Source organism: Lissotriton vulgaris, chromosome 2_1, assembly GCF_964263255.1.
Source record: "Lissotriton vulgaris chromosome 2_1, aLisVul1.2, whole genome shotgun sequence".
In the NCBI taxonomy this organism is placed as follows: domain Eukaryota; kingdom Metazoa; phylum Chordata; class Amphibia; order Caudata; family Salamandridae; genus Lissotriton; species Lissotriton vulgaris.
Genome location: NC_141687.1, coordinates 127627928 through 127651996, shown reverse-complemented (window position 1 = coordinate 127651996; position 24069 = coordinate 127627928). Strand labels below are relative to the sequence as shown.

The 24069-nt window shown below is 43.3% G+C and overlaps 1 protein-coding gene across 3 annotated transcripts in view; it reads right to left on the bottom strand.

The window, feature by feature from the left end:
• Positions 1-23756, bottom strand: part of LOC147729693 (S-adenosyl-L-methionine-dependent tRNA 4-demethylwyosine synthase TYW1-like) — a 683091-nt gene extending 659335 nt beyond the window's left edge. For 2 of the 3 annotated variants that reach the window (XR_015308342.1, XM_086954579.1), the window contains exon 1: positions 23522-23756. Coding sequence is in view for 2 of the 3 variants with exons in the window: in XM_086954579.1 (XP_086810705.1) it covers positions 23522-23588 (67 nt within the window). In the remaining variant the exon portion in view is untranslated. The remainder of the gene's footprint in view (positions 1-23521) is intronic. The other variant, XM_086954580.1, reaches the window with a different exon arrangement.
• Between the last annotated feature and the right edge of the window lie 313 nt (positions 23757-24069).

Sequence of the window (24069 nt, the reverse complement as noted above, 5' to 3'; positions counted from 1 at the left end):
TTAGTGTTAGCTTTAGTGTCACCAGTCATCTCCTCTCACCGTTGTCACCAAGTGAGAATATATCCCGAATCACAGCAGTTGTCTGCAGCCAAGCGGAGAGACTTGGTAAGTATAAAAAATTAACGCTGCAGTTCCTGCTAAGGTCGCAGTTAAAGTTTTAATATAATTGTTAGATATTTATTCAACAGGTCAATTAGGTTACAGGAGTCTAGATTTTAGAGTTGCTCTTGCACGAGTGTAATTTCCGAGAGTAAGATATTAATATGTTTCCCTGGTCTTAATTGCGGATTTCACTCGCAAGAAAGTATCACTGATAGTCGCCCAAATGTCCCTCATAAAAACACGAAAATTATGAAAATGTCACACATTACAATTTGAAACCTTGGTTGCTATGAACCTCTCAAGGCCACCAGGAAGCACTTTTGTCCAAGGTTTCGCCATTCTTTAAGTTGCTGGTCCGACTCCTGAAGCTGCCATCACGGAGGCAGAGAGATTTCGGGAGGGTGGGGGCGCGGAAGCGGGGCGGTTACCAGTGATCTGACGAACCATATAACACCGTCCGGCACCGGGCTTCCAAACAACAGAGCAGTGGGACACAGTGCGTGCGGTAAACTCACTCTGCATTGGCTCTCCCAGCATCACGTTACAGCTCGACACAGAGAGCCCAGTTGGAAAGCCCTGGAACTCACCTGCTGCGGGCGGCAGTCGGCAGACAGGGGTGCTAATTAAATGATGGCCCTGGCAGCGGCCACGGTGCCTCTCTAGGATCACGGTAGTTACGCGCACTTTAAATTGTGAAAGCCCAGTGCGCATGCGGTGAATTAAGGTGCGCAGACACGGGGCGGAGGAGACACCTACGTGAACGCGCTGTGCTGCTGCACACCGGCAGTCCCAGTCCGGCACTGATAATTAAATGTAATTAAGGCTTACAATGGAGAAACAAAGAACTGAAATAATGTAATACCAGCACTGTTCCACGAGTCATCTGCATCAGTGGCTGACCACGCTCCACACGTCAATGGTTGTGCTTTTTGGTCAGGTTGGTGCAACTGCGGAAATGGCGCGAGACAGTGCAGTGGGAGCACACGTCGCCGTGAGCGTGCACATCGGATCGCCGGAGAAGACACGCCGACCTCCGAGGCTGCCTGCTGCCTACACTGACCCGCTGGAGAGGGACACACGGAAAGAGCCAGGTGAGTGGGTGGGGGGCAGAGAGGGAGGGTGTGCGTGTGTGTGCCAGCGTGTGTGTGTGTGCGTGCGTGATTGTGAGAGGCTGCTGCTGTGAATGTGGAGCAAAAGATGTGCACGGCTGGGGGGGGGGGGGGGAGGGGCCAGGGGGCGCGTCCACGAGGTGCAATCGGCACTCGTGCACCTGTCTAAGTCCCTTGCGGAGCAACTTGATCACAATAGGTCGAGAGAGCTCGACCTAAAAACGATAATCTGAAAATTGTTTCACTAAATGTAAAAGGTGTCAACCATCCGATCAAAAGTAGGAAGATATTGTATTATCTCTATAAACAAAAGGGTGACATTGTCTTACTACAAGACAAAAATTGACACGTTACAATTTAATTAACTAAAAAAATAGGACTTACAGCGATGTAGTGGATTCTGAAGCATTAGGGGAAAAAATGGTGTGCCGATTTTAATATGCAAGAAGTCTAATCTTGACATACTAAGCAGTACCACTGACACTAAGGCAAGATGGGTTTCAACTCAGCTATCCAAAGATAACAGGAAATTCTATGTCACTAACGTATATGACCACAACAAAGAAGACCCGGCTTTTTGGAACGAGCTGTCTGCTCAGGTCTGTACAATCCCGGATAATGCAATACACATATTGGCCGGAAATTTTAATTCGCCCATGGACCCAGCACTAGATAGGGAATCCCGCTGCCCTTTCCGTCCCAACAATTCTCACAAACACCTCCTAAATATCTGTACCTCGTTTTAATTTGGTCGACACAAGGAGATTACAAAACCCTACAGAGAGGGACTATACCTTCTTATCCACACCTCACAACACCTTCTCGTGTATAGATTATATACTCCTGTCTGAGAAAGCCTCCAACAATATTGAGGACACCTCAATTGAACCAAGAGTTCTCAGACCATTCCTGTATCACTTTATCACTAGTCTAGCTGCATACGATCAAAAAAGAAAATGTTTGGAGGTTGAATAATGCGGTGTTAGAAAAAGAGCCCTATAGGCATACCATAGAAAGGGCAATACAAAGTTACCTCGCATGTAATAACAAGCATTGAAAATGCAATAGGGCTCGCATTAGGAAAGTTTGAGCTATTGGTCTTATAAATGATTTTTTTTTTATTTATGTGTTATTTTTTGAAATGGCTAAATTAATAGCTTTGTCATTTACAATGCCAATAGTTTTAACTTTTGCAAATGTGACACCTATAGCACTTGTAATGCAACATGTTTTGTATTTATGTGACTTAGGTGTATTGATATTACAAATAACAATGGCTTTTAATTTTTTTTAATAATTAATACTTAAATAATTTATTTAATTTGTAATGGCAATAGCTTAAACTTTTGTGAAGATTATGTTCAGTGTTTTTTATTGTGACGAAAATCCAAGAACAGAAGTGAAATATTAACATCTTTTTGTGATTTGTAATAAAGCGTGAAAGCTTGAAAACAGCTTGAAACATTGAAAGTACATATTTGAACCAGTGATGCTGTGGTTGTGCAGAGTGATGCTGTGGTTGTGCAGAGTGGTGTGTGCATCGGTGGAGCTTAGTGGGTGCATTGGTGGAGCTGTGTGGTGGGTGCATTGGTGGAGCTTAGTTGGAGCATCGGCGGAGCTGGGTGGTGGCTGCATCGGTGGAGCTGGGTGGTGGCTGCATCGGTGGAGCTGGGTGGTGGCTGCATCGGTGGAGCTGGGTGGTGGCTGCCTCGGTGGAGCTGGGTGGTGGCTGCCTCGGTGGAGCTGGGTGCATCGGTGGAGCTATGTCAGTGGAACTGTGTGGTGGGTGCATCGGTGCAGCTGTGTGGTGGGTGCATCGGTGCAGCTGTGTGGTGGGTGCATCGGTGCAGCTGTGTGGTGGGTGCATCGGTGCAGCTGTGTGGTGGGTGCATCGGTGCAGCTGTGTGGTGGGTGCATCGGTGCAGCTGTGTGGTGGGTGCATCGGTGCAGCTGTGTGGTGGGTGCATCGGTGCAGCTGTGTGGTGGGTGCATCGGTGCAGCTGTGTGGTGGGTGCATCGGTGGAGCGGTGTCGGTGAAGCTGTGTGGTGGGTGCCTCGGTGAAGCTGTGTGGTGGGTGCATCGGTGGAGCTGTGTGGTGGGTGCATCGGTGGAGCTGTGTGGTAGGTGCATCGGTGGAGCTGTGTGGTAGGTGCATCGGTGGAGCTGTGTGTTGGGTGCTTCAGTGGAGCTGTGTCGGTGAGGCTGTGTGGTGGGTGCATCGGTGGAGCTGTGTGGTGGGTGCCTCGGTGGAGCTGTGTGGTGGGTGCCTCGGTGGAGCTGTGTGGTGGGTGCCTCGGTGGAGCTGTGTGGTGGGTGCCTCGGTGGAGCTGTGTGGTGGGTGCCTCGGTGGAGCTGTGTGGTGGGTGCCTCGGTGGAGCTGTGTGGTGGGTGCCTCGGTGGAGCTGTGTGGTGGGTGCATCGGTGGAGCTGTGTGGTGGGTGCCTCGGTGGAGCTGTGTGGTGGGTGCCTCGGTGGAGCTGTGTGGTGGGTGCCTCGGTGGAGCTGTGTGGTGGGTGCCTCGGTGGAGCTGTGTGGTGGGTGCCTCGGTGGAGCTGTGTGGTGGGTGCCTCGGTGGAGCTGTGTGGTGGGTGCCTCGGTGGAGCTGTGTGGTGGGTGCCTCGGTGGAGCTGTGTGGTGGGTGCCTCGGTGGAGCTGTGTGGTGGGTGCCTCGGTGGAGCTGTGTGGTGGAGCTGTGTGGTGGCTGCATCGGTGGAGCTGTGTCGTGGGTGCATCTGTGGAGCTGTGTGGTGGTTGCTTCAACAGGTGCCAGATGTTCATACTTCGCATCTGATAATCAAGATTTGCTTAATGTGGTTGGCTTTACGTATGCAAACTCGAGTTACCAAAATGATACGGTAAATCATAATTGCTCATGTTAATGAGTGGCCAAATGGTGCAGTCCTGAAAAGGACATTGGAGAGGATTTGGAAGTAGTGCGTGTCTCCGCTCCTGTGACGCACAAATAATTGTAGCAATGCTTTGCCACCCTTTATGAGGCCATACCTCGTTGACGTAACGTCATTGAAAACGTGAAGCAACAATTTGCAAAGTGAAAGCTGTGCACTTCTTTAACAGTTCCTGGAGAAGCTGCTTCATCTGTTGAGAAGTCCTGCGGTTCTGAAACTCAGCAGTACACGGATTCCAGGGCCAGAAGTCCCCCTAAGGCGATGCAAGGCCAATTGTTTAAGAAAAAGACAGAAAATCATATTTTTCATCACTGGACGGAGCGCTCTCGCGGAAAAGTAAGACTTTGTGGAGTGTTGAAAATCCTTGCACTGTTCCTGTTTAATTCTCTTAGAATAATTCATTGTTGGATTGGAACCCCTGTGCTACGGTGCTCATAATGCCAGCCCTTGAAGAATTACAAGCGGGGATTGGTGGAATTACTTTCACTGAAGGCAACAGTCCTTGCTTTCGTAACAATGTGGACAAAGGTACATAACCAACAAGCATCAGAGAGCAAATAAAAGGAGACACGGAACTGAAAGTACGGCCGGCCGGCCGTGAATAATTAGCGCACGCTGAGAAGCTGTGGGAGGGAGGCTGGGCTGCCTTTGATGTGGTAATGCGAGGCAGGCAGGCAGGTGGCTGGTGGCATTGTACACACGCTTTTTAGGGCTTGCGCAATGACCTAAAAAGCGCACATGCACTGCATGTAAATCGCCAGTTGTTTAAACTCTGTATAAGCCACTGTAGAGCTTCGCCAGCTATGCGCATGCGCATCAGCAGGCGTGCCCTAAAAAAGGAGAAACATCTGATCTCACATGATGGGAAGCACCATTCGAGGTGAAATCATAAAAATCAGATTGGCTATGAACAAATACGCTAACAGTACTCTCACTCGCCTGGAACAAGAGTTCACTGCACTAGAAAAAAGGCACATATTAGTCAGAGATCCCCTTGTCCTGAATGAATTAGTGAATAAAAAAAATGAATACAACAAGATAGTCAGCGAGAGAGCAGGGATCTGGTTGACAGCACAAAAGAATTTTAGATTATGCGACTCAAACAAAGCAGGTAAAAGCCTTGCTTCCTACCTAAAATTTAAGTTGAAGCGATCAATGATTAAGAGCTTGACAGACCAGTCTGGAACATCACACTCCAATTTCGTTAAGATCGCAGATGTTTTTAAGGATTTCTACAATGGCTTATACAACAAAAATAAAGATCTTGACACTTCCAAAATAGAACACTACCTAAATAATTGTTCACTACCATTGTTATCGGCTATAGAGCAATCAGAACTTAATAGCCCGATTGCTGCTTCAGAAATTGAATGCGCAATTAAAACACTTAAATTAGGGAAAGCACCCGGCCCGGACGGCTATAATGCGAAGTTTTACAGGCTGAAGCCATTATAACTGTGATTCCAAAAGAAGGGAAAGACTAGTCTTCTCCAAAATATTACAGGCAAATTTCGCTAATTTACTTAGATTGTAAAATCTACGCTATGATCCTTGCGAAACGTATACAGAAATTCTTGCCCCAGCTAATTCATCCGTCTCAAGTAGGATTTTTAAAAAACAGGCTTTCCAGGGATAACACGTGCATCCTAGCCCATATATTGGAGGAAGCAAAATCTATTGACTCCTCAACAGTTGCAATAACTCTAGATGCCGAAAAGACCTTTGACAAGGTAGACTGGTCTTACTTAGACGCGGCACTACATAAATTTAAATTAGGTGAGGCTTCCATCCGTATGGTGATGGCACTCTATTCCAGCCCCACTGCCAGGGTTAGAGCGGCGGGGGCTACCTCTCATCCTCATTTAACCTAGAACAAGGCATGAGACAAGACTGTCCCCTCACCCCGTCCCTATTCCTGCTTGCTATTGAGCCCTTCCTCTATCACCTCAGACATAATGACGATATCAAGGGGATTGGTTTCGGGGAGTGTACCGTTAAAATCACGGCCTATGCTGACGATGTCCTAGTGATATCTGAAAGCGCTGAGACTGCTATACCAGCCTTAATGTAGTCAATAGCGGACTTCTCTTGTGTCTGGTTACAAATTAAACAAAGATAAAACGGAAGTGAAACCCTTAAACAATGTTGGCGACAAAGACATCATGGGCGAATCAGGCTTACTCTGGCAAACGAAATGCTTCAAGTATTTAGGACTGGAATTTGAGAAGGACCCAATCAGTAATTTAAAGACTAATGAAAACTCCCTTTACAAAAAAATATCCAACTTGCTAGACGGTTGGTCCCCAAAATTTTTTATCATGGTGGTGTAGGGTGGAAACTCTGAAAAGGAAGATTACACCACTGGTTAAAAACCTTGTGTGCATGCTGCTAATGTTGCTATCTAACGATTTCCTGAAAAAGGTGTATAAACTTTTTAAAACATTCTTGTGGCAGGGTAAGAAACCTAGGATCTAACTAAATAAACTTCAGCAACCCAGAGAGAAAGGTGGTACAGGCCTCCCGAACTTTAGAAACTACCAGACTGCTTACTTATGTAAACAAGGGTCCAATTGGCTTCTCCCACAAGCGGACGATACCCCTGTTTGGGTAGATATAGAAAGCCCGATCTGCAATAAAATGCCTCTCCCCACCCTCCTAACGACGGATATCTGCCTTCCCTCACTCCAGATACATCTTACTCAACACCAAAAGAGCCTTACAGAGTTTAGAACGGGTGACCAAGGCCAAAACTAAAATGAACAAATCTAACTTAGCATCCCTATGGTATAAGGCGAGTCTAAAAATAGATGGCAGGTCTCCTTATTGGGACCACTGTTCTAAAAAAATGGGTTAAACCTAATCAAAGACCTATTTACAATCACTATGCCTTTACCTTTCTCCGAGCTACAATCGAAGCACGGGCTTCAACCCCTGGATTTCCATAAATGTCTAAAACTTAAGTCGCTTATTTCCTCACGATCGATCACATCACACGACCCCTCCATTGCTGAGAAGCTTGCTCAACTCGTAAAAGCTGGACACAAGATCGCCAAAATATATAAACCCTCTCTCCTGACTCACAAAAATCACAAAGGAAATGTGAGATGGCATGGGAAAATGAAGCGAATTCATGTCTGATCCCATTTGACTGGGAGTAAATTCATCTGACCCCTTTCGCAAATAAAAATATCGCCTATACTCTCACAAGATAATGTTAATAAACAGAGTATATTGGACCCCTGAAAAACTCTTTAAAACTTAAACTCAATGATAATCCCACTTGTTGGAATTGTAAATCTGATGTGGGTGACCTGGCGCACAGACTCTTTTACTGCCCTGCCCTACAAACGTTTTGGGACAAGATCTACAATTACATACACAATACCTTTCATTATCGACCTCCAAAAGATTTCTCTTGCATTATACTAGGTGCTATAGATCCTCATCTTCTAAAGGCCCAGGACCAACATCTTATGTATCTCATGCTTATACTGGCCTGTAAATTCATCCTAAACAAATGGAAAAATGCTAGTGAAGTTGCCTTTAAAACATGGCAAGAATGGTTGTTCTCTTTGAGAGGTGCAGATAATGAGTCTCTTCACAATTCTCCATGGCGCAAATCGCACAACTTTGGAGCTGCCTCGATTCCTCATACACATACTATAACCCCCCATGAAACCGCAATCCTGCTCCTGGGAGGTCTCTTACCCCTTAAAACTAGAATGTCACCTTGCTTCCTAATATTGTGCATACTGGCTGTTCTGACAATTAGAGCTAGATGACTTGGCCCCACGATGTAGTCCTACTTAGCACTAGAGCACTTTTCGATCATTAATGACATTCACTTTGTTGCTATTTCCTTTATTGCTTTGTCATTTCGTTATTTTAGTTTTACTCTATTTAAGATCATCCCTACATAATGATGTATTCTCATCTTCATGTTTTTGCTTTATTGGGTTACGTGATATGTATTTCTTTTCCTTTGTTTGTCTTTTGTTATTCTCAATAAAAATGATTGGAATATAAAAAAAGAAAAAAAAAAGACAGAACAGAGAGATGGGCTGAAGGACAGAGTGAAAAAAGAAACACAGAAACAAACAAGAAAAGGATAGGGAGAAATAGAATAGAGACCCAAAAAGGAGGTGAGAGAAAGATTCAACCAAAGGAAACGAATGAGAATAAAAACAGAAACAAAAAAAAAAGGAAGACAGAAAGAATGGAAAATAGAAAGGCAAAAATCAAAAAACAATGAAATAAAGAAGCCAAAGAAATAATGTATCAGATCAAAGAACATGCTTGGAAGCATTTAATGGTAGTCGTCAGCGGTGTAAGTGCATTATAAAAAAAAAGTATGGGAACTGTGATGCTGCATGCAATGATGGCGAGGTCAGTGAGTGTTGGGTGAGGATCAAAAGATTGACTAAAAACAGCAAAATATTCGGTAAGTTATTTTGGTCTTTCACCTTCAGATAGCTACATATAAAATAGTGCAGAGCTTAAATGAGAAATACATTTTCAAAATTACGTTAATCCGTGGCAAATACAATAAACTACATTAAGAAACCTCTATTATCTAATGCCCTGCAGAGGTCTGGTTGTAACCAGAGACCCACAGGATTAAATCTTGGTTGGTGCAATGGAGAAAAAAAAATATATATATTGCCTAACGAGGAACTCAATTGTCCATAATGCAGCTTCCTGACTAGTAACGCCCAAGAAGAAGTGAACATACGAAACGCGTCGGCACCAGTCAGGTGCTTTTAATTGTCTCCATTGCGCATGCCCATACCTAATAAAGCCTTTGGGGAAAAGCTAACTTGCTGTGGAGTGCTGCTGAAGCTTTGGACACATCCCCACAAGCCTTTCATGGTAGCGGACGTCCTGCCGCCCAGTTTGCACCACCCACGGAGAGTGGGGCCACGCAGCTCAACGTATTGTAAAGCCCGCAGGTGGAGAGCAAGTATGGATTTAGGACATGCGTGAAGGGAGGGGCTCATGCGGAGCCTTTATGAAGCGTCGAAGTTAAGCTGCATCCATTGAGGACTAATATCGGACAATTTGAATTCCAAAGGCTACACGCATAATTATGAAATATCCCATCAGGGAACGTGATATTGCCTAAAGAGGAACTCAATTGCCCATAATGCAGCTTCTTGACTAGTAATGCCCTAGACGAAGTGAACATACGAAACGAGTCGGCACCAGTCAGGTGCTTTTAATTGTCTCCATTGCGCATGCCCATACCGAATAAAGCCTTTGGGGAAAAGCTAACTTGCTGTTGAGTGCTGCTGAAACTTTGGACACATCCCCATGAGAGATAGATATATCTATATCTATATATCAGCATCTCAAGCAGACAAGCCTGGCACTTAAGTATACATCTTTTCTAGAGGGTGTGAAAATGGGATCTACCAAAATGCATCATTCACAGTGAATTCAGGAAGATAGTCATCCACGCACTCATAACCAACAGACTGGACTACGGGAAGGCACTCTATGCCAGAATACACAAATCTCTACTCCAGCAAACTACAGACCATCCAGAACGCCGCAGCCACACTCGCCCTAGGCATCCCATGACAACACCACATCTCCCAGCACCTACAAGAACTCCGCTGGCTTCCAGGCATTAAGAAAGTGACCTCCAAGTTCCTCCCACACGCCTACAAAATCTCTCCACAACATTGGACCCATTACCTCAACAACCGAATCTCCTTCTACGCACCCAAGCGAAGCCTCCGCTCCGCCGATCTTGCTCTGGCTGAAATCCCATGCATCCGCAAACTCCACCTCAGCATCAGACGAACCCCCACACTAGAAGCATTCAGGAAGAGCCTCAAGACCTGGGTCTTCAGATGAGAGAGCAGCTCCAACACTCCCCCCTCCCCCCGCCCAGCGTCTGGGGACCCTCACAGGTAAGTAGTGTGCTTCACAAATCCATACTTGATTGACAGCGCAAAATACCCAAAGGATGAAGTGGGCTTACTCACTGCCCCTAGTAGTATGCTGTGGTATCCAATTTTATTATGGTTTTGTTTTTCAAACAAGAGGCTGCTAATACAGCTAAAGATGACCCTAGGACAGCTCTAATACATCAAATAAAAAGGTACATAAATACATTAAAGTGCATTTGAAATAAACAGACAATAGTGCTAGTGCTATAAAATACCCTCAATTCTGAATGACCACCCAAACACCACAATACGACTCAACATTACTCAGGAATTGTTAAGGTATCTGTGCAGTGCTATGGTGGCTTTCCAAAACACATTAACTAAAGGCTTTTCAGACTGGTGTTTTTTAATGTTGTATCATTCCCCAATTGTAACTAACTTCCATCCAAACCTCAACTTTCATTTAGACAAATAACTTCTATTTCATATGGTGTTTCTACAGCATATGTACCATTTTGCTGAGCTCTAAATTATAAATGTTCTTGGTAGTCGAATCAGTAATACCCACTTTATTGATGTCAAAAACATTAAATGCTGAAATGTCGCTTCTGTGAATCCTATCGTGGGACTGTGGGTTGCAAGTAGATCCCAGTCTGCCTTTTATTGTAATAGGATTTTCATAAGGGAACGCCTTCCCCAAAATCTATTGTTTATTTGTGAATGGGGATCTATTACATCAGCTTCTCTTCTAGTTGATTTCACACCGAGCCCTAGATAATTTAGATATCCAAAGTCATGGCTGGTTATTATGCAAGTGTAGCATTTAAGCAGCCGGCTTGTGCCAAAACAAAAAAAAAAAAAAAGAGGGTAACCTTTTCCACCTGAGAGAGTACAGAGAGGTTCTCTCAGCACACTCAGCATAACTAGCAGGTAAGCCCTTAATGTAAAGTATTGTTTAGAACTGCAAGTCTGGCTAATGGTAGTCATAATGCAGCTTCAGGACTGACTGGATCCTATACTACTTACAAGAAGCAAGGACTTTGCTGTGCCTATGCAGCTTGTGATGTGACGTATAAATAAGATCTCTGGAGCAGGAAGAGGGAATGTGGGATTAGCCTGTGTTCCGAGTTCGAAGTGTCTAGTGAGCATTCCAGTGAAATAAGTTTTAATGAATGCTGGCCGAGGGATAGCGAAGCTCTTGTTGTAGGGGTAGCGCTTGTGTGAAAAACCCTTCAACGTAACCTTGACTGATGTGCCATCATGGCGAGGGGAGCAAGAGTTTGCGACGAGGAGGCCAAGCATGTCCTACACCGAAGCGAAGTAGATCAGGACCCAGCAGTCTATTACACCACAACTGTCAGTGATGGAGTATACGGTGTCAGTGACATTTTGGAGGAAGGATTGGATGCTTTCAGGAGCCTTATTCTGATGATGATGTGATGATATCTGTGCTAGGCGTAACTGCAACAAATGATGGGCGGAATGCTGAATGATTCAAACATTCTCCCCCAGTCAAGAGAACTGGGTTAAATCATGTGTTCTTTTGCCCACTACGCCACCCCACTTTGGACTCAGCCATATGCAAATCAGTCTTGACCATGCGCCTCATGAGAACAGTCCAGACGTAACTGCCAAGCCAGGTCCCCCCTGGACCGGAAACAAGCATCCTGGAACCAGTTTCAGTGTACGTCACCCTTCATCAACCAGGCTAGCTTGAATCGAATAGCACAGTGAGCAAGGGACCCACAAGCTATCCTGGGTGATGAGGTGTGAAACCCTGAAACCGGTCCTAGGATGCTTGTTTCCAGTCCAGGTATGACCTAGCCTGGCAGTTCGGGCTTGACTGTTCCCATTGGGCACAGGGTCAAGACTGATTTGCACATAGCTGGGTTCAAACTGGAAGGGCACGGTGAGCAAAAGAAAGATTGATCTAGGCCCAGATCTCTGTACTGGGGTGAATGTATGACATTGTTCTGCATTCTGTCCATCAATTGTTCTTTTTAGGTCGAAGGCCTAAAGGCTGCGCTTGCGCAGTCTGTGGCCGGAGATTTAATGACTCTTAGTAGTGCTGTGGGTCCCGCCTCCCTGCCCTGTCTCTCCTCCATTGGCTGGTTTCCTAAACAGAGGCCAGCCATTGGAGGAGAGAGCCATCCCTCCAAAGAAGCCCCATCTTTTTCGGATTTGGGTGCATGATTTTTCGCATTGTTTAGCCCTGTGACGTCGTCCGTCACTCAGGACAGCAAAACCACGCCCACAAATCCTCAAAATCCGGAAGCTTGTGTCCGCCATTTTCTATCCTTCGCAGTGAAGGTAAGCCCGTGTTTGTTTCCCTCCGTGCCTTCTTCCCCCTGTCTGTTTCCCACCCCCTGTCTGTTTCCCGCCCCCCTCCCGCTCTCCGTGTATTTTCGCTGTCCGTGTCTGTTTGTGCCTTCTTCCCCCTGTCTGTTTCCCGCTCTCCGTGTATTTGAGCGCCACGGCTGCTCCTCCTTATTTGTAAGATTTCATCTTCATACCCACATGCATTACCCCCTTCTTTTTGCTTCTTTAATGGCTTTTAGTGACCTCAATATCCTCAGTAGCTCCTCCAGTGCTGATGAATAATTTTTTTACATTCTTACAAGAGCCTTTTCATCCGGAATCCCTGGGAGCTCGGGTCACGCTTCATACGACAATCCTATCCCTCTGGGAATTGACCCCCTTCATATGATCACTTTCGAAGCGACGGGGGACCCCACCCGCTAAAACAAGCACGCTGTTTACGCGCTATCAATAGGCGTTTAGAATCTCGGTTCCCGCGAACAGTGTTCCCTGGGTTATGTTTACCTTAAAGTGCAAACTCTTTTTTTAGCCACTGATACTCTACATCAACTGACCGTTAGCCCATGTATGCAGGTTGACTCTACTACTCCTCCCTATTTAATCGGCTGCCAACAGCTCATATAGGTGTGTAGCTTTAAAATAATAGAAATTGCACAGCTCGCAAAATATCTAAAAGGTCTGTACGTGCGTGTGACACAGACAAATGATCAGACATAATCGAGAGATTCGGGTGTTGACTGTACGATGAGAATATATCTAATTTTTAAGCTTCTGTGTAGACTTAAACGTTCGGTGCAACACGTGAACAGAAATTACGTAGTTTATTTTTGTCCTTGAACCGTTCTGAAATTCTTTTTGTGCGCACATTGAAACGTGTGTGGGGGTGTGTGTAAATCTACACCATTCATGCAAGTGTGTGCGTCAAATTATATTTAACTCCAAGTGGGTGCACTAAACATCCAACCTGGAAATGCAATCGCCCTTTGGCATAAGTCATATGCTGTGCTTCTATAAGAACATTAACGCTAACAAACGTGTACCAAGCCACTGTTTACTCTTGGGTATTTTGTGCCCTCTCTATATATGGTAGTATTCATATATCCTGAGTCAGTAGCCAGCGCTAATAATCCTGGCATTTGTGGGCTGTGCTCTAGGAATGGTTGCACAGCAGACGCCACCCTCCCAATAGTACACTTCCGTGCTATGTCTCTTTATGAAGGAAGGCACTTCACATGCCGACAGGTCCTGCATCAGGGCCACAGTGTTGGTAGTGCAAGTCTGAGCACACTGCTTTCAGCGTAACAAGGAAGAGATGTTAGAATTGACATAAGAGAAGCTAGTGAAAACTATTTTCTTTTTAGAAGGTGACTGGCAGAAAAAAAATATGGCTATACCACGCCCATAAATAACACCGAGAAGAGGCCGCTGTTCTATGTGTGTTTTTTTCCTGTTCAGGTTTTGCCTTTTGTGGCATGGTTTAAATTGTTGGCTTGATAGCACTTACCACTTAATATTTTATGCCATTTTAAAAGGGTTTTGGTTTTTTGATTTCCAAGAATTGCTCGCCAGCCTGCGTCCAGGAGGGTTGTGCATAATTTATATTGTCTGTGTTCCTGTTATATCTGAGGTAGTGGTGTATGTTACAGCTAGAATAAGGCATCTCCATGGCAATAAAGCCCTCGAAGGGAGGAGGAGAGAGGGCTCTCAAATTCACTACAACACTCTCACTAGCTCACAACTTCACTCTCTCTCACTACCTCACACTCTCTCTATATACTACCTCACTCTATTTCTATCTCACTATCTCTCTCTCACTATATCACGACACACTCTCTAAAGTTCACTACATCACTCTCTCACTACCCCACAACTTCACTCTCTCTCTAACTCACTACTTCACAACATCGCTCTGTTTCTATCTCAATACAGCACAACAACTCTCACCCTCACTACCTCATTCTTTCACTACCGCACTCTCTCTCTCTCTCAAATACACTAACTCACTTTCACTCTCTCATACACTACCTCACTCTCTCTCTAGCTCACTACTTCACAACATCGCTCTGTTTCTATCTCAATACAGCACAACAACTCTCACCCTCACTACCTCATTCTTTCACTACCGTACTCTCTCCCTCTCACTACCTCACTCTATATCTACTTCACTCTCCCACAAAACAAAAATAACTACATCACTACTCAAATTATATCTATAAAACTATCTCACTCTCTCTCACTAACTCTCTCCATAACATCACTCTATTTCGATATCACTCTCACTACCTAACTATAACACAAGTCACTCACTCAAAAAATAACTACAACACTCTCTCTCCATCTCACTAGCTCACAAGTTCACTCTCTCTCTCCAACTCACTACATCACTCTCTATCTCACTAACTCTCTCTCTTTCTATTTCACTAAGTCACTTTCACTCTCTCTTACACTACCTCAATCCTTCTCTATCTTACTACGTCACAACATCACTCATTGTTTCTATCTCCCTACCACCAGAAATCACTCTCCATCACTAACTCACTCTTTCACTACCTCACTCTCACTACCTCACAAACTCACTCACTGTTTCTATCTCACAACCTCAGAACATCCCTCTACCTCACTCTTTCACTACCTCACTTTCTCTGTCTCTCACTACCTCTCTCTATCTACCTATATCTCACTACATAACTCTCTACCTCACTATTCCACTCTCTCACTATCTCACAACTGCTCTCTCTCAAAACATCACTACCTCACTCTCTCACTACCTCACTCTTTCTATCTCACTAACACTTTCACTACCTCTTTCTCTATCTCACTACATCACAACATCACTCTATGCTTATATCTCACAACATCCCTCTCCCTCACTACCTCACTCTTCACTACCTCACTCTCTCTCACTACCTCACTCTCTATCTCACTACCTCACTCTCTCTCTCTCTCTCTGCTAATGCAATAGGTATCACATATGCAAAATACAAAGCTAATGCGAATACAAATGACAATGCCATTTATTTCGGGATACAAAAAAGATTAAAAAATAATGAGCAATTTCAATAGCTCTACCTATAATATTGCTGAGACCATTGCATTGTAAATGCTTGTTTGCATCTGTTCTAGGCAGCACTTCACGAAAGCCCTTAAAAAAATAAAAGTATTAAAATTAAGTACGGCGCAGGCAAAGGTGAAAAGTCGTTTGGGCACGGAGTGAAGGAACTGCATACAGTGGTGAAAATACCTGTACATGCGGGCGCATAGATGATGGCGATGACATCACCTGCATAGCCACCATCTTAAATTGAGAGATTCCAGGACGCAAATAAAGAGAGATGCTCGCAATGGAGATTGCACTGGTGAGAGCGCGGACTTGTTTTCTACGGCCTGTTGTGCCCCTGAGTTAAACAGCCATATTTGTGGTTATAAACATTCAGGAGCAGGCAGGTTGTCTGTGACCTGTACACCTGTGTCATTTATAGAGTGTGTGGAATAGTGACACTCGCACACCACTGTGCCCCATAGTGAGGTGAACCGAGGAACTTGTGAGTAGGAGAGCGTCATTCTTCAGTGATTCATCTGAACACCGGTGATGCGCACACCTGTTTTGACTTTCATTTTCAATGGATTGTGATAATGATCCTTTGAGTTTCATTTGGGCTGCAGTTATTTCTGATTTTTATGCACATTTAATTGCCTGTGCAGGTTACAATTTTTCATTAAGCAAATGCAAAGTGCTATTGTCACCCCATCTTTGTTTCAAACTCAACCTGGTTTGTTGAGTGTAGAATGGGAGGATTGGATATAGATGCTCGAAACTTACATAGAAGCACTAGATGGTCAGGAATTTAGTGCTGCAAGTTACGTTGTCCATTGGTGGGGACATGGTATTAATAAGAGGTGGGAAGTTTGTCCCACCGTGTGGTCTCCAGACAAGGTAAATAAAATATTACGGGTATGAGTGAAATCGGATATGGGTCAAATATCTGCTCCTGGTAAACCTTGGCACACATTCGCTGAACCGTTTATATCAGAGGTGGTCAAGTTCGGGTTAGAGTAACAGTGCCTTTATGTGGATTTTTGATAGGGACATGTGCAGGTCCTCTGAAAGACCTATTAACACTCCGGTGTTGGGTGTGGGTGAGATTCCCTTAACAGATGGTAAGCATTCTTTGCCTAAAAGTTGCAGGAATCATAGACCACCTGCATGCTTGATAGATTATGCTCAATAACTGGAGTATTCATGTATTTTGATGTTCTTACATTAGTTACTCTCTGTCAAGGTTTTCATGTTTTTGTAATAATTGCATTGTTAGTTTATCACATTTCATTTATAAGGGGGAAGATATGTTGTGCTTATGCAGCTTGTGATGTGACTAGTATAGGAACTCGTAATGAAAAAAGGGGGAGGTACCCTTATTGAAGATAGGGACTGGGTAATCACAGTTAAAACAAGCATTTACAATGCAATAGGGCTTGCATTAGAAAAGTTAAAGCTATTGGTATTGTAAATCACAATTTTTTGAAAATAGCGAAATTAATAGCTTGGTCATTTACAATGCCAATAGTTATAGCTTTCGCAAATGTGACACCTATAGCATTTATAATGCAATATGTGTTGTATTTACGTGACTTAGATGTATTGATATTACAAATAACAATGGCTTATCACTTTTTTAAATAATTAATACTTAAATAAAAGTTATTGTAATTTATAATGGCAATAGCTGAAACTTTTGTGAAGATTATGTTCAGTGTATTTTATTGTGCCTAAAATCCAAGAACAGAAGTGAAATATTGACATCTTTTTGTGATATTTGTAATTGGGAGACGGCGAACCTCGGGAGACAGCAAGGCACGGAACTACCGTGACCAGATTTCCCCGTGCGGAGAGGACAGGACTATATGGGCAGGAACAAATACCTGCGAGGAGAAAGAAAAACACCCACCTTCCCTCTCTCTCTCTCTCTCTCTCTCTCTCTCTCTCTTTTCCCCCTCTCTCTCCCCCTCCCACCCCCCCCCAGCGCGGCCCTGTATTGCAGGAGGGAGGAGCTGACCCCGGAAACGCTCCCGTTAGACCAGTAAAATCGGGACCTGAACAGGAAGAGACGTCTTTGACCTGCGGATGGAAGGAGGGGCTGAAGACGCGAAGCGTGGAGACTGACATCGCGAGTGAGGACAAGGACGAGGTGCCGAACGACTGGATGAGAGACATCGGCCTGCGCGACGAGGAGGCAGAGGAAAAACGACGACCACTGGACGGAAGAGTGGTGGTGTCCACCGGAGGAGCTGAAGAGCGGCCATAACTCAGGAGAGTCGCGGCAGGGCCATGTGAGTAACTCTGGTTCTGGGGAAAGCGGGTTGGTATTGCTGTGGGAGGCTGTTTTTGCCGAATACGCTGCCGTGGCTGACCCGGATAGCGAAGTTGCTCCGTGTTCTCGACTTTCCGAAACGCGACAACGCATTTACTGCCATTGAACGAGCCCTGTTTGCTTTTTTGAACCAATATTTAAAGCGTCCTTTCAATTGAAGCCCCTGTTTTCAACTTCGACCAAGTGTCGCCATCAATTGATTTATTTCAACCAGCATCACTGACCTAACTAGGAAGTGTATGTTACACCATTTTAAAGGGTCAACATTCAAATGCACTAAATCCATGTCCTGATGATGGTCTTATGAAATAATACCGCATAGACCGAAACGTCGACAATTGTGTCTAATTCTGCACGTGATTCACCTACCACGATTTATTTTCATCTACTTTTTGATTTGAAATCATTGTGTTATTATCTGTTAGCAGTTTAGACTTTCTTTCTGATATATTGGTGGAACATACAATACACTCCCTGTATATCTGAAATGCATTTTTCTGTACCCTATTTTATCAATAATTAATTTTTTGTCTTCAAGTAAATAACAAACTTTTTGACTCTAAATACCTGGTTATTGTATTCTTTTATTATGTTAGTGTGGTAACATTATTTTCTTGCATTAGAAATGTATTTGCTTCAGCCACTAATCCATAACAGTGTGAGTTCTCAATTAATTAGAGTCCTGAATTTGCTGAGATTTGATAACATAAATAAAGTCCCTTGCTGGCCCATTTTTTCAATCGATCATCCGGATAGAAGACAATTACTAAAATGCCATTACAACCTAGAAGGTAGTAAAAAGCTGTGGTGACTTTGGGACACTTCAGATGTAGTTATCGAATATGTACCTAATAAAGTGTAATTTAACCTCAGAATTGTTTTTATTTGTTCCCAGTTGTGAAGTGTTGCTAGTTAAAAGGACAACCTTCTTTGTGAAAGACTTGCTTGTCCAGACGTTCAGAAAGCTCAAGTATAAATAACAAGACTAGATTCTTCGGTTCCGTTTTGGGAGAGTCCGCTTTTCCTCCGAGATAATGTTTTGAGGACGGCAAACATTCCTCACTGCCTTCTTTGTATGCGACCGCCTATGCTGTAATGGTAATGCGGAGAGACATTCATTGTATGTGTGCACTTTTTAAATGCTGCATTTACTACTTAACACTGCGTGTTAAACGGGAAACAAACTCTGCAAACAGTGCTCTGGTCATTAAGTGAAAGTGTGGGCCGGGAAAACCAGCTTGATGCACAGTATGTCTCCAGTATTGTGCTGAATGCACGTTCAAACTAATTTACCAGAAGCCGAGTTCACAAAAGAAATGGCTGTTTTTTGTTGGTTCTTCTTGGTACTAAAGGCTTCCCTCCAAATCCTTGAAAAACAAGTCACTGCAAACACGCTGTGTAGCCAATGAATTAGATGTCTGCCCACAAGGCTGTAGTCAGCAGCCTGTGACTATCCCGAGAGGAGACAAGCGCGGCTGCGAAAGCGCCGTGTAGCAAAGCCAGTAACGGCAGGGGCGGGGGAGCGGACTCCTTTGAAGTCTGATGCAGAGGCTCATAGGCTACCAAATGGCGTGCGATGTGCATGCTCCCGGCACACATGCACTGTAGGCAATCCGCCTAATGGGAGCATTTTTTAAAGCCCCTACTTAATTCTCGCAAAGCATTGCTAATGCAATGACTATAGCGAGACCTAAAAACAAATGGGTCCCTACTCAGATTTAAAGCTATTTCAGAACTATGATCTGACACAGTACAGGTACTTGAAATTAATAGCAGAACAAAAACAATGTTATACAGTTAAAAGTATGTCAGTGCAACACAGAGAACAAATCAGAAACTAAATGATGCCATTCAAATTTATTACAATGTTGAAATATAAATACATTATACGTCATAATCACTGTTTTTATGGTTTCATCTGTTTAGACATTAAAATATTGAATTGACATTTTTCTCTAAAATTTAAATTTAAAAAACAACTGTCACAGTCCACTCTAGTTAAGAGTTGCCAATTAATGTATTTTACTATACATATGAACAAGACAAACATTATTCACTCATAAAAGAACTAGTCAAAAAACAGTTATGTACAATGTAAGCAATAACCACAGTTAAAAAATAAATCTGGCCCGTTCAGATTGTCCTTACAGTGGCCACTATATTAACCACCAATTTACTTTGCTTGGCACCATTGTAAAGTACAGCAGCTAAGCAGGTTTTTAAATCAAAGTGTTATCTGCATTTACTGTCTTGTCATTAAATCAGTTCCTGTGCAAACAGCTTCAACTTGTAGAACCACGTAGATAGCAGCCCAAGTAAGGGTCCAGCCTTTTGTAATACTAATAAAATATGGATAACTGGAGATTTTCGTTTCTTGCCATACTAGATGCACGTTAGTCTCACTGACGAAAATCTGCTACATGATTTGGGGAGGTCTATGTGATAAGGTGCAGAAAAATGAAATGTAATTACATTAAGCTTCCAATTACTGTTTTGCAGGTGTAGCATCATAGCAATTAAAGATTTAGAACAATTATTATACCAATATTTAGCTTTATCTTGAACTAGCTGGATGTAAACCTCGGGTATGTTGCCAATTGAAAAGCACATGTGAGGAACCAAACATACTTAATACAATATGCAACAAGTGGGTGGGTTCCATTCATTAATAAAATCAAGTTTAAAAATATTACATATTCAAAACAATTCACAATATCACTAGTAAACGAAAAGGTTGACGCTGCATTTCGGCGAGTAGGCAAATGTTCACCTTCACTTCAGTATAGAAACTCTACAGTAGTAACAGGGAATATGGGATTAGCCTGTCTTCCCTGTTCGAGGTGTCTAGCGAACATTCCAGTGAAGTGTGTTGAATGAGGGCTAGCTGAGGGATAGCTATGCTACTGTGGTAGGGATAGCGTTTTTGTAATAAACCCTTCAACGTACCCTGGTCTGATGTGCAATCATTCCAGAGGTGCAAGAGGCTTTAAAACAGAATTCCTACATGGACATTTCCAGAAGTAGAAAATTTAAAAAATATTTGTGCTCCAGACATAAGACTTTTGTTGGATAACAATGTGTGGCTGAGAGTGCCATGCATCTGGCAAGAGAATGTCATGCATATGAACAATTCAAACATAAAAGTTGTGCACAAGCAAATTGAACAAGCATTGGCAAAGCAAAAGGTCTGCCTTGTATTAGGAGTCCTTACAAAAACATTTTTTTTAAATCTGCTGTGCTGAAAGAAAATAGAAAAGAAAAAGTGATTGTCTTCTAAAAAGAGTGAATCTATGAAACGTTTGAGATGTTAAATAGCCCCTCATGCCTGGCAATGCAAAAACTCCGTAGGAGGCACAATGACACACCAAATAGCCAATAGCATGTGTTGAGAGAAAAACACTCCTTCAGGTGACGACAAAGACTACTCAGAGTATAATTTAAAGAATTTGTAACAACATGTATTAAAGACAGCTGTGTTGTCAAGCCATACCTAATACCCAGCAGTTCTTAAAAAAATGTTTTAAAAAAACACATACACCTTCCCTCAAGTATAAAAAAACACATGAGAAAGGAGCCTCTATAGCCAAGCCAGAAGACTCGGCGAAGCTAAGAACAAGCATTTGCAATGCAATAGGTCTCACATTTGTGAAAGTTAGAGTTATTGATGATGTAAATGGCAATTTTTTTTACTTGTTTTTTTTCTTTTCTGCAGTGGAGTGGTTGTAGATATGCATTAGCTATATAAAGTTTACAATAAGCAGGTTTGAAAACATCCAAACAGAAAGAAAGCTAATAAAGCAAATGGACCAGGAGGCAGAAAGTGAAACCAAAAAACCTGGATTACTCAGAGTTTCCATGCTTAAGTAAATTGTGTGATGAAGCAAATATTTTATTTTACTGATAACACGCAAAACTGGCAGCAGCAGCAACACAGGTGAGATTTATAGGGCGGAGACGTGGTTACTCCTTTAATTAAAGGCAGACTGCAAACAATCCCATCCCTCAAACTGAGAGTAGTTTGTGAATAATAAAATCAAGCTTTTGTCAATGGGGGAGTGGGGAAGAAACAGATACGGAGAGGTTGTGGTGTAATACTAGAGCTGCCAACTCATGTACGAGTCTCTGCTTCGCCTAAACATCCTGTAATTCTGGGCAATAACTAAATCACCCCGAGTCTCATCCAAACATCAATGTTACTTTGTGACAGGTATCATGACCAGTAAGCAACAAGAACCACCAAAAAAAGAAGAAAAAACACTTAAGTCAGACCGGATTTATACTTTTTTTTTTAAAGCAGGCTGTGGGTTATTACCAGATAAAATGTGCAACCTAAATATGGACTTTTAACCAAACATTTAAACCGCATTATACTGTTTTTTCTTTCTTTACATGATAATTTTTCAAAGTTTGTGGGTAAGTGACAGGTAAAACAGAATATTGAACAGAATGATTAGGGCCTAAATCTAAATAAGGGTTTTGATTCCTTTCAGGACGTTAGAGGAGGCTAAGCCATGCTGAACCTGGCGGCGACGAGCAAGATAATAGGGCCCTGGCAGCTATAGCTAAAGATGTCCTCAGGCCCCAAGCTGCAGCTTCCACAGCTGGAGCAACAGCAGCTAAGGTAGCAACTGTGACTTTGGCCACAGCAGTGAGTCCGTGCCCCACAGCAGTAATGTCCAGTGACACCCGCACAGGTGAAAAGCATTCCGGGGAATTGTGAGTAGGGTGGGTTCCATGTTTAAAGGTGGTGTTCGGTGCAGATCAGAAAGGACCCTTGCATTACAGGCACATTTGGGAGGTGCTGACATTGGCTGCTTTTCCGAGGGAAAAATAAGGCACATGGCCACTAAAGTAAAAGTGTGCAACATTTGTATAAAAAATAAATAATGCCGATTAAAAGGAGATAGTTTGAGGACAAAAAAAAGGGGTGCAGCCTATATAGTAAAAGCATACTGCACTTGCAAAAAAATTTAAAAAATAAGGCAGATAAAAAGGACCAAGTCATGAGGAAAATTAAGGGTTGCGGCCGCTATAGTTGAAGTGTGCTGAGCTGCCATTTTTTTTTTTAAATAACATATTGTAATTGTATTTATATAGCACTTTCAACCCCTGATGAGGCATTGAAGCACTATAACGTAGATAAAATGGTGCAAGCAAAGCGGGTGCCTAGCAGGAAAACATGTTGGGTCTGCAGAAGGAGAAATACATTAAAGAAAATAGTGATCACAGACTGTAAATAAAACATACAGAGCAACAAACAAGTAAAAGGGCTAGAGGCTCATTGGAGGTTACAAATGTAGAAAAGGCGGTACTAAGGAGGGACTAAATCCTATTAACTAATCAGAAGCAAACATTTACAAAGGACAATGACACAGGACAATGAAAAATATGGGCAGAAATTGGGCGGGGATTCAAGTTCATACCCGAATACAGCATGTCTCGAAGAAACAGCGCAACCACTGTCTAGGCCAGACCACTACCTAGGGGAGACCTAAAAAGGACACCCCGTGCTGCCAGGACGCCTGCTCTTCCAGAGAACACACCTGTCAACTCACTCAATAATTGGTGGTCACTTTCTATCCTACTAAGGCTTTAGACAACCATATCCCCACACACACACTTTCATGGGTGTCACAAAAAAACAAATCTCTCTCCAAAAAGCGTGTCCTTCGCTACATTAATCTAAATGCAATCGCCTTCTTAATGATATGACTTATCCCTCATTTTGAGCTAACAAGTATGAGGTAAAAAAAAGGCCCAGAACGAAGTAGAATAGGTTGCAATGCGAGTATGTTTCACAGAGGCATTTGTAGGTACATACCCACTTCCTGATGAGCAGGAGCAGATATCACGTGTAGCATGAGGAACAGAAGCAGGCAGACCCCCATCTCGCTAGGCTCTTGCTGCGTGTAGGCAAGCCACTCTTCAACACGCTCACAGGATAACGCACATGACACTCGGACACGCTGTCTGGTACTACAACAACTTTAAAGCGCACTCTGCAAAGGAGACCGTCATAAACAGTGACGAAGGACTCAGTCTAACAATTCATTTCTGAGTCTGTGCAAAATCATCTAGAACGCAAACCAGTGTCGCCACGTTAGGGTCAGTCATCTCGCTCTAGTTTAGGAACCATGGGAAAAGGGGGTGGAACGAAGGTTGGGAAGTAATGGAATACACTTTGCCTGGACTTGGCAAGAACGACTCTAGGTTATTTAGGCTACTGCGAGGAGTTTCGTCAGCGAGGTCGCCATATTTGCCTACCGGAGTCGACGATTCACAATTGAACTTGAGGAAAATAAATACCTTTTCTAGCATCTTTTTATGTTTCTTCGTAATTTATTCTGACTCTACGTGTAGTGACATATA